Raw genomic sequence first — 12,104 nt, 5'->3', positions numbered from 1 at the left:
ACTACAGTCCCTAAATATTTTAGTATCTAATGTGAAATAAACCTTACCTGCTCGAAAGTATAAAAAAGGCGTTTCTGAATCAAATTGTGACTAATGATGAAAATCGATTAATTACTACAACTCCAAATGCTAAAAAAAAAACATAAGCTAAACCAGCGAAATCAAAGGCTAATCCAAATATCCATGACAGCAAGGTAATTCTCTGTATTTGGTGGGATCAGAATTATAACCTTCAGTATTATTAACTAAAAAAATGGACGAACTATTAATGGTGAACTCTACTAACAACAATTCATCAAATTGAATTTAACGGTTGCCGAAAAACATCTCGAAGTTGCGACTATACACTAGGCAATAACATTCTATCAGAGCAACGCTCGGCCTAATACTGCAAGACTGCATTAAAACTATTTAGAAAACAGCGGCTAGGAAGTTTGACCACACCTTATCTTATATCTTAATCTTATCCCTTCTGGCTACTATTTTTTCAGGTCGATACGGAACGTCTCACAAGAATATGGTTCATTGCAGAACAAAGTTTCAAAAATTCACGTCATTCGTTCTTGGCCAAGCTGAAACGGGAACATACCATGAATTATTCTAAACGTTTTTCTTAAACAAACGTTTAAATGTTGTAACAAAGAAACCCACGCGAATATGCTATAGTTATAAACAAAATACTACAGTATTGTCATATAATCTTTAGAGAACTTATACAAGTAGTATTGCTGAACAAAAATAATAATCTTACAGAAAAAAAACAACACCATCAACTTTGAAAGATAAAGTAAATAAATTTACAAAAATTATTCATAGAATCGCCTTGGAAAAGTACTACAATTTTGAAATAAAAAAACTTAAACACTGAATATCCAACAGACATTATGGATCTTGTAAAGAAAAAGAGAAAACTGTATAAAAATTGCAAAACACACGATTTCTTAATTATAAAACAGAACTAAACAACTTAAGTAAGATTCTCAGCAACAAAATCAAAAAATTCAAAAATCAAAACATTTCAAACTAAATCAATAAACTTACATTAAACAAAATCACAGACTAGTTCCTTTGGAAAGCTTTCAAAAATACTAGAAAACCAAATTTGTCAAATCCTCTCAGAAAGACCTACGGCAGCATGGTACCTTACACAGCTGGAAACTTCGCAGCATGGAAATTAAGCGAATAACAAATAAAAGAGTTGTAAATTTCAACAAAACTAAATTAAAACCAAAAAAGCCTACTGGCCTCTACTTGATAACTGCCGATGTAGTTTAAAATCTATCGCGTTAAGTACTAACAACGCTTACAGCGATAATAAGCACTTGATTAAACCAGATAAGTTCAAATGTCATGGAAGGTATTCAAAATCATTGATATAAAAACCTTCTAAAAGCGCCTCGTCATATCGTTTATTGCTATTTTATCTCAGCTACTTGAATTTGTCATTACCAGAAGACTTGAAAACATAGTTCAGAAAAAGGTGTATCAACTCACCAATCGAAGCCGTTCACAGCAACTCGAACTAATGTTTGAACATTACAAGATACAAAGCTAAACTTAAAATATAACTAAATAAGCTTTCTTAGTTTCTTTAAGTTTGTAAAAAATTTCAGCGCATATTGAGAGCACGTAATACCAACTGATCACATTTAATTCGCACTGGTCCATTTAAACTTCACACGCTAACCGAACGAATCGATAAAAAAAATTTTCCTACATTGATATAACTTTATTTTAGGTTTAGGTTTAGTTCGGGTTTTACATGGAACCTATTTGAGAGCGATAATAAGGAGTTGTATTAAAATACTTAAAAATGTGTTTTATTTCGTCAGCCCTTACATTTTCCAAAATGCTTAAAATACATTTCTGTGAAATTATATGCAAAATGCGATTCATATTCACACAATTAATTATCTCTTCGCACAATCCGCAAACCGACAATCAGTCAAGCTTTCGCACCAGTCATTCATTAAAGTACTCAATATAATTGAATGTACATCTTTATTATTTATTAATAAAGCGATTATTTGTTAACCGCTAATTATTGTAGAGCCTAGTGATTAGAGCGAGAGAAGAGAGTTTTCAACACTGGCTAACGTCAATCAAGCGCTCGAGAAGATTCACAAAATGAAAGGAAGCCCATTGTATGCAACTAACACTAAGTGGACACCAGCAAGAATATCTCCACAGCATTGCAATTACAAAGTTCAGTCCATCTCCACAAAGCTACGTGTACGGAACCATAATTGTTGCCTCCGAAAATGAGGCAGTCGGAGTTAGTCTTGGTCATTTTAGTGGTTATTCCATATTTCCACATACTGCGTGCTATAGAGTTCGAGGAAGAAAGTGTACCAGCATTAACCGCCGAAGACTGCGCGAGTATCACTACGCTTGGTAACTGTGACTGCGTCCGTGATGTGAACAATTCGACCGAAATAATATGTGCCTCGTCCTCAGTAAATATTTCTGTGAGCAATGTGAATGGTGTCGAATTAAAATGTGGCGATGACTTTCATGTGAATAAGATCTCAAATGTACCACATTTGGGTACACTACGAGAAACCACCTCTACAACCACATACAACTGCATGCACATCTCCGATCTGCTAGTCCAGTTGGCGCTAACGCCGAGATCAACACTGAATGTACACGGTTTAAAGATGAAACAACTAACGCTCGAGATTTTCCAAAGTGCTTTCAGTCGTTTACGCAAAGTAACCACCTTAGAGTTACGCGCTGATACGAACCCGCCAAGCGTCAACGAGTTAAGCTTGCCGCGACAGGAGCTTGCTGGTGATATACTCACACCAATGCCCGATCTTTTTGCACTCACAATCGACTTGAACTTCATGCAATTGCCGACTGATCTATTCAAGCCGGTGCCAAATATTAATGACATCACTTTGATCGGCGAGCTTTTGACATTTCCGAGTGATGCATTTCAGTACTTGCGACGCCTGCGTCAGCTCTCCTTGCGTGGCCATTATTTCGAGCATCGTTTGCGTGAGAATATATTTCAGAATTTGACTATGATTAGAGGACTTTATATGAGAAATTGCAGCATAACAGCACTTCCCGAGCATATATTTGCGCCACTGAAGATGCTAAGGAATCTCAATTTAATGAGCAATCAATTGAGTGAGCTGCCGTCTAAACTTTTAGCACAGCAGAAAGGTCTACAAACATTAAATTTGGGTGAAAATCGCATACAATTCATACCGCTAGGATTCTTTGATGCAACTACCAAGCTAGTGAAGCTGACATTGAGTCACAATCGTTTGCGACATTTGGCTGCCGATGTGCTACCGCCCTTGACATCCCTAATCGAACTAGAGGTCGACAGCAATGAACTGCGCACAATCGCCTCGCATACTTTCGCCCAACCCAATCGTTTAATAAAGCTCGATCTCACAAATAATCAACTCGATTGGGCAGCTGATGAAGATTGCGCGATATTCGAAGGTCTGCAACGTCTACAACGTCTGCTGTTGCGCAATAACTCATTACACTATCTCTGCGATCGGCTGGGCTCCAGCAATCACTCGACCAATGCTCTCTCCGACCTCGATGTGCGTCAAAATCAGCTAAAACTAATCGGTGCACAATTAATTGACACACTGAATAAGAGTGAGTCCTTCACCACCGTCCACCTTTCGGAGAATCCATGGGATTGTAACTGTAGCGCTCAGCCCTTACTTAGCTTTGTCAAAAACAATCGCAGGCGGCTCGGTGATGCGGCTGACATGCGCTGCGAGAATCCACAGTTGGCGCGTCTGCTTGATCTCTCCTTTCGCGATTTTTGCCTGCCAGAGATGGGTGTGCGTACTGTTTTGGTGGTCATTTTGGTTTGTGTAATCGCAGTGGGCCTGACACTCACCACCACCGCACTGTGTTACTACAAATACCGTATCGAATTGAAAATCTGGCTCTATGCGCATCGCTTGTGCTTGTGCTGTGTGAGTGAGCGGGATGTGGATCGTGATCGCAAATGGGATGCTTTCATCTCTTATTCACATCACGATGAGGAATTTGTGGAGAAGGAACTAGTGCCGGGGTTGGAGCAGGGTACACCGCCTTTTAAGGTCTGTATACATGTACGTGATTGGCTGGCGGGCGCTTATATACCCGAACAGATTATTGACTCGGTCGAGCAGTCGCGTCGTACAATTATTGTGTTATCACAGCATTTTATTGAATCCGACTGGGCTCAGATGGAGTTTCGCACAGCTCATCAGTGTGCCGTGAATGAGGGTCGCTCGCGTATTATCCTTGTGGTTCATGGTGAAATTAAAGAAACGGAGCTGTTGGATCCAGATCTGAAAGCCTATCTGAAGATGAACACCTATCTAAAGTGGGGAGATCCGTGGTTTTGGCGTAAGCTTCGTTATGCAATGCCACATGCTCAGCGCGCCGAGCTGCAGATCAACAGCAATGCGGAGGAATTAGAGAAAATTTAGGCACGAAACGCACGGACAATGTATGCCGACTATTAAAATGTTTATTTGCTAAAATTGTATCTTATTAAATATTCATGTGTAATAATATTAAATATTTGTTTCACGATTATAGTGATTAGGTCTTACTTGCTAAGGTCTTTGGAAACCTTTCATTTAATGTAAAAGCGCTTACCTGAAATAAAAAAGAGAAGGTATTAACAAAAGTTTTATTTAGCTTTCAAGATGCTTTGAAACGGTATATAGGTAAGTAGTTCTACAAAGATCAGTTAAGGAAGACAGTGACAAAACCAGTCAGGCGATTACACTTTAACTTTACAGAGAGAGATCCAAAAGTGAAAGTTAAATAAATTACCCCAGAATCAAAAATGTTAAAATTTTCAGCACAATATTTTGATAGTTACTCTCTCTAAAACCCAAGAACTATCAACTTGTATCTCCTACATACTCTCAAACGAAAGGATGTATCTTTGTACTCTCTACAAACATATTTTTGAGTTTTCATAAGCAAATCTTCCAAATCTGAAATGCATTATCTACTAACATATCAAATTTGTATTCAGCCATAATTTGAATTCAGAAGTTGGTTAAAAACACATTTGATCCTTACACGGAGTCAACATTTCTCAAATAAGCCCATTACTATAAGTACATCAAGTTCAGTCTAAAGGTCTGACACTTACCAGAGTTAAATATGGAATTTAAGTGGCCTACATATAGAGTACATTAAACAATTATTAAAAAATTTTAAAAATTGATGTTTTTATATTGTCCTATTAAATTCTACAACACCTCTAGAATATTTTAAGGACGCTACAAAAATAGACGGATCGTGACAGCAAACGATGTAATATTTTTTCCCGCTCTTTTGACATTTATCTTCAATAATGTTTGCCATTTCATCATGAAAAGATTTACGATCTAACAAGGACTCAAAATTGCTAAAATTTACTACCGAATTTCAGAGTCAGTGGGCTCAACTTTGAGAGTGCTGCGTTCAATATCGTCATAATCGTCCTGTCAGATCACCAATTGAGCATCTAGTGGAAAAATTTTAACCCACAGATCAAGTACAAAATGCGCCCGTGATAGTAAGAAAAATAAGTGCCCTTAATGTCGAGAATATTGTCGCCGCTAGCGCATCAATTGAAGAAGACCCAAATCCGTCTCCCACACGTCGTTCTTAAGCATTGGGCTTCTCTGTGATGTCGTTGTGGCGAATTTTACGAAAAGATCATAGCCTGCATCCTTACAAGATACAAATTGACGAAGAACTGAAGCCGCTTGACCACCAGGATCGCTGTATTTTCGTGAATTGGGCTGAGAAACCACTTGAAAATGATCCGGAAATCACCTTCAGCTATGAGGCTCATATGTGGCTTCGCCATTAAGCAAAATATGGGTTATTGCTCAGGCAGCTATGCCTTACTATATGAGTCACCATTGCATCCGGAAAAAATTGCGGTTTGGTGCGGTTGTGGGTCGGCGGCGTCATTGTGCCGAACTTCTTCCGTGATGATCAAGACTGGCACGTTACTGTGAATGGGAATCGCTACCAATCAATGATAACCGAATATTTTTGACCCAAATTGGATGATGTGAACTTAGACAATATGTGGTTCCAACAAAACGGTACCACAAGCCATACAGCGAATGTCACAATCAAATTATTGAAAACCAAGTTTCGTGAACGTCGGTCGTGCGATTTGGCGCCGTTAGACTATTTCCAGTGGATGAACTTCCTACGAATATCGAACGTGAAATTGCAGCAGTATCGACCGATTTATGCTTAAAAACCGTCAAAAATTGGGTTCAGCGTCTGGACTTCTGCAAACTTGCCCGTGATGGCCAAGCGAAAGAAATTAAGTTTCATACATAATGCCATGCGCTCTTATTGAAAAGCCCGTTATATAAAGACTTCTTAATTTGATAAAAATTTCTCGAATCGCTGATTTTTGGTTAACCAACGCCAAGCACTTATTAAATTTTCGGCAAAATTAAATGTAATAAGGAATGTCAGTAAAAATTGAGTCACCACATTTATCACACGCATTTCTTTACAACATTCTTGGTGGCATTGATCGCTCAGACATAATATGGAGCAGGTGAGTGTGCTCCTGTAATAAGCAGGCAGACAGCGTATGCTAGTGTTCTCTCATATAAACACGTGTTGCACATTATTTCTGCTTCCAACTTTCATTTTTCTTCCGTTCGCTTTTAAGTGGCAGCCCGCGAAATTTCTGTCTGTTGAAGGCACACATAGCTTTAAACATACAACACAAAGATTCTTAAACACTGTTGCGGCTTTTGAAAAAATGATTGAAGGTCCCTACTTAAATATAATGTCTTGCATCTTAACGGTAATGACCAATCATAAATCTTCGTCACTTTTTGTTTGCGTTATACTTTAATGTCGGCTGGTGTTTCGAAGCGAAAAATTATTTCAACACTGCAATGTCTGATTAATTGATAGCTCTTAATAAACTGTTCAATTTAATTAAGGCGACAACTCAACTTCTTCATTTCAATTAATTTTTATTCTTTCTTAAGACTATTATGAACAATCCTTTTGAAGCCAGACGAAAAACTCCTGCAGTTGTATATGAGTTATTGGCTCCGCTATTTTACCTGAATGTTTATAATGTTTATAAGTATGAGATCCTATCGAACGGCACATTCGAGGAAGTGCTGAGATGCTTTTATCACATTTTATTTAAAAAACATAAGACAGCTGATGTCCTGTTAGATGTTCAATCTAAGCGCATGAATACCGATCGGACAGAGTCCAGTGAGAACTACTACAACCATTGAAAGGTGGACTTTGCTAGGAGCAAAGAGTTCCCTATACCTCTAACAATTTACGATTGGCGAGATGGACCTTACTTTCTGGACAGCTGCTGGTAGTTGATCTACTCTTGCTGAGATAGACTGAGGCCCAACAATTCAGTAGTGAACTAAAAGAAGCCAAAGGAACTCCTACCCGTTCCCAAGCCACAGTTATTGGGAATGAAGTACCTGTCCGAGCAAGCTGTTCAGCCTTCTAGTTTCATGCAGTACCGCTGTCAGCAGGCACCCAAACCTATCTAATCGTAAAATAATTCAATACTAGAGATACGAAGTCTTGACATTCCTTCACTAGTCCTGAGCGGACCGTTAACAAACTCAAGGCTAATATCGCTGCATTAGTGGATAGTCATCACTCTGAAGGAGACTGTGCTTCTTACCTCCGCTTGGAAGACGCTACAGCAGTCAGGAAGTTTAAAACTAGAGCTGATGGAAAAGTCCGACAGTATGCTCCTCCATCGACCCTTCCCGCAAGCTTTAGCTATCTATAAAAAGCTTATCGTTTCTCTCCTCTATCGAATCGTTTATATGAGAAGAATAATGATAGCCAGGGCTAAACTCGGCTATCTAGTAATTCATATTTTTGTAATGAAATCAATTTATGTTAGAATTTTAGAGTATCCTGGCTCACAGTCATAATAAATCCTAGGTATACATATCAATAAGTAAATGAGAGTTATCCTGTTGCCCGACAATTGGAATCTAAGTCTGCTTTGCACAATCCACAAAAAGTAGAACCTCACAATAATATCGCATATAAGGTCTTAACGAGCTTAATATTTGAAAGACTGAAGCCTACCGTCAACGAACTGATTGGACCTTATCAGTGTGACTTTAGACCTGGAAAATCTGCAATAGACAAGATTTTCACCATGCGCCAAATCTTGAAAAAGACCTGTGAAAGGAAGATCGACACACCACCTCTTCGTCGGTTTTAAAACCGCCTTCGATTGCACGAAAGCGATCTACCCTTATGTCGCGATGTCTGAATTTGGTATCACAGCAAAGCTACTACGAATGTGAGAGCTGACGTTGAGCAACACCAAACGCTCCGTCAGAATCGGAAAGGACCTCTTCGAGCCAATCGATATCAAGCAAGGTTTCAGACAATGCAACTCCCTATAGTGTGATTTTTTTAATCCATTGCTGTAGAAATAGTGTACAGCTGTTGGCGTACGCCACTAATATTGATATCATTGGCCCTAAAAACCGCTCCGTTAGTTCTGCTTTCTCCAGAATGGATAATACAGCGAAGCAAATGGGTCTGGTAGTGAACGAGGGCAAGAAAAAATATATCCTGCTTTCAAAAAAACAGTCATCGGATTCGCGACTTGGCTTGCAAGTCACTGTTGACTGTCATAACTTCGAAGCCGTAGATAGTTTCGTCTATCTTGGAACCAGCATCAACAATATTAGCCTGGAAATCCAACGCAGAACAGGTGCTACTTTGAACTGAGTAGGAAATTAAGTAGTAAGGTCCGTCCTCGACGAACAAAGACCAAACTTTCTATATATTGCGGAGGCATGGACTATGATATCATCTGATGAGTCGACCTTAGGTGTGCTCGAAACGGCGACATTGACATAGTTCAGCGAATCAAGGGACAGCAGCTGCGCTGGTAAGGTCATGTTGTCCGGATGGAAGAGAACACTCCAGCATTGAAGGTTTTCGATTCAGTTCTCGCCGGTAGAAGCAGAGGAGAACCTCCGCTCCATCGGAGAGATCAGGTGGAGGAGGACCTGGCTGCACTTGGTAGCTCGAACTGGCACGAAATAACGAAAAGAAGAAACGACTGACGCGCTGTTAATACTTCGGCTACCCAAAAGTATATAAAGGTTTGCACTAACACTATCTGACTTATCGATATGTGTTGGCTAGGAACTCAAATATTGCTTTACTCAATGTCAGTCAATCATACAACAGCTTCACCAGTGTGTATATGTTACTCAAACTATTACGAAATTTCTGTTGCTGTCACCGACCGACTGGTGCAACAGTACTTCTTCACCGCACCCATTTTCAGACAAATATTAATTTTTTCGAGCCGAGAAAGTGTTTAAATTATCTGCACGTAGTTAGTACTCAGTGGCAGACGAGTTTGCTTCATTAGGCGTGGGGGCACAACTTAGGTAGTCTCCCCAACCGCACGTAAGAGCTGTTAATGCTTCGCACGTACTCTGTAGCAAGAAGAAGAATGCTAGCGAATATGAGTGTGTGTGTGTGGAATAGTTACAGACAATGCATGTACCGCATGTTTTTTCTTATATTTTTAGTTTTCTTTCGCCTACTTTTCAGGCAGACTGTGTGGCTTTTGTTATTTCCCACTTTTTGCACGCAGCGCCGCTTTTTTGTTGTCTCAATATCGCACGCATCTGCCGTTAAGTGCTTTTTTCGCGCCATCGTTGTTGTTGTTTTACAGCAAGTGTTTTCTCCACACATCACGCTTATTTCGCAGCGCCACCCCCCGCCGCCTATTGTTTATATTTCCTTTCAATTTACGCTCATTCATGAGTAAAGTGCTCATTCACACATTTCTTGCCCACCACTGTACACTCCCTCCGCCTCGCAGCCTCCTTTCACTCAAATGCGTTGCACATACTCACATGCCACACCCACACATGCATAAACATTCCGTTATCCTTGCTGTCAGCCTGTGCGCATAGTTTACGGTTACTCATACGCCCCGTTGTCTGGTCTTGTCTGCTTTTGGTCTTGGCACACTTCCATTGTTAGCGCGCGTTGTTTTTGTTGCATTTCTGTTCTTACTTTCAGTTTGCATCTATTTTTGCCGCACAAAAGGATTCCTCTCAAAAAATATTCTTTTGTTCCAAGTTGTCGCTTATCGCGTGCTTTTTTCTTATTTTTTTTCAAAGATAGCTCTGGTAGGCTTTGTTTACTCGTCTAGGGTGTTATGAGGGGCGTTTGGTGATTTTCACATAAATGTTAATGGCCAATTTTTTATGAGTCAAGTGCAGAAGAGCGACAGAATAAGGATTCAGTTGAGAAACCGATTTGGATGACAATTAACAGTTTTAGTATGAATTAATGCGGTTGACTCAGTTAGAAAGTGAAATTAAATTATGGCATCAAATTGCTTGTGTCAGGTGGTTTTACTTTGTTCCTTACTCTGTCTTTTGCAGTACCACAAAGGAAGAATGTGAAAAGGGAACTGGAACATTAATCCTAGTACTCATTATTTCATACATTTCCTTAGAAAACAGAAAATTATATCAAGAGATATTAATACATCAGCCAAATGAATGCGAAAACGTATTTGAAATGGATCTCCATATAAACCTCGATCAAGTGGTCATCTTTCTCATGATGTAGTAGAAGTTTAGTCCGAACAGATGCAGATGACAGACTTATTTAAGTAATAATTTCAAATTAAACCGATTTTTTCAATTATTATAATTCCATACAAACGACCACTAGAAATAAGGTCTAAATTGCTCATAGACTACATTTTCAACCATGTAATTGAAAGTCTAGAGTTGCTATTATCTACTTATCACAACGAAAATGGTGCTAATTTTTGAAAGAACTTAAACTAATAGTAGATTGAAGCCCATTAGAAACGAAAAATTAAATAACAAAGATTGAGGGAAAAATAATATATGTATGTACGATCTGAGGTCACGAGAAGGTAGAGGAGGAGCGTGGCTGCAATTTAAAATGTTGGGAGATGGTATGAGAAGGCTTAATAGAAGCCGATGTAAAAATTGGACAACGGTTGTGGCTCTGCACACTTTTAAATGAAATCACATATCTCGAGACTTGCAGATCCCATTTGTACCAAATTGGGCGTATGACATTCTACAGGCATTCCTATTTTAAAGTGTAAAAATTAATGAAATCAGACTACAACCCACAATTTGGAATTTTATTTGCTTATTTCTCATTCCTACGTACAAATCAAGAGGCAATTAATATAACGAGATAAAACTTTGCACGAATAATGCCTTTAAAGTATGTCATCTTATGAACAAAATTTCTCGAAATGGAATCAAAACTGTTCAAAGCCCTGTGTACTGAATATGGAGACCCCAGAGCCTATAGCTAACTTTATACCGAAAATATGAGTCAATGTGTGAGATATAATTGCAATTAAAAGATAATGCTTGATAATAATATGTCTATGCATCACAAATGGTTTGATTTTGGGACTGTAATTCTCTTTAGCCCCATATATGGTTATACGTATATACCTAACTACGGGTTTTTCAATAAGAGCGCTCCAATTTTTTTTTTTTTTAATAAAACAAAAGCGATTTGGGATAACAATGAAGTTCTTTATTGCTGTGAAGGTACATTCGATTTCAATACTAGAACTCGATTTCTTTTGCATGACCACCACGGGCACGCTGGCAGAAGTCCAGACGCTGAACCCAATTTTCGAAGGTTTTCAAGCATAAATCGGTTTGCTGCAATTTCACGTTCGATATTCATATGAAGTTCATCGATAGTCGTTGGCTTGTTGGCGTAGACCATAGACTTGACGTAGCCTCACAAGAAGCAGTCCAACGGCGTCATGTTCACCAAACTTGGTTTTTAACGAATCGATTGTGACATTCGCTGTGTGGCTTGTGCCGCCGTCCTGTTGGATCCACATATTGTCTAAGTTTATATCATCCAATTCGTGCCAAAAATGTTCGGTTTTCATTTAGCGGTAGCGATTCTCTTTCACAGAACCATATCGGTCTTGGTCATCACAGCCCATAAACCACACCAAACCGTAATTTTTTCGGGATGCAATCGTGACTCATAGAGTACGTGTGGATCGCTGCCTGATCAATGAGGCATAT

At 39.0% G+C, this 12,104-nt stretch overlaps 1 protein-coding gene across 1 annotated transcript; it reads left to right on the top strand.

Annotated features, from left to right (window-relative positions):
• The first annotated feature begins 2,261 nt into the window (after positions 1 to 2,261).
• Positions 2,262 to 4,578, top strand: LOC120774920 (toll-like receptor Tollo). The gene has a single exon (XM_040104796.1). The coding sequence runs from the start codon at positions 2,262 to 2,264 to the stop codon at positions 4,455 to 4,457; it is 2,196 nt and encodes a 731-aa protein (XP_039960730.1). The 3' UTR covers positions 4,458 to 4,578.
• Positions 4,579 to 12,104: the final 7,526 nt, after the last annotated feature.

This window comes from Bactrocera tryoni, chromosome 4 (assembly GCF_016617805.1).
Source record: "Bactrocera tryoni isolate S06 chromosome 4, CSIRO_BtryS06_freeze2, whole genome shotgun sequence".
In the NCBI taxonomy this organism is placed as follows: Eukaryota; Metazoa; Arthropoda; class Insecta; order Diptera; family Tephritidae; genus Bactrocera; species Bactrocera tryoni.
This window is presented reverse-complemented; position numbering and strand designations above follow the sequence as displayed.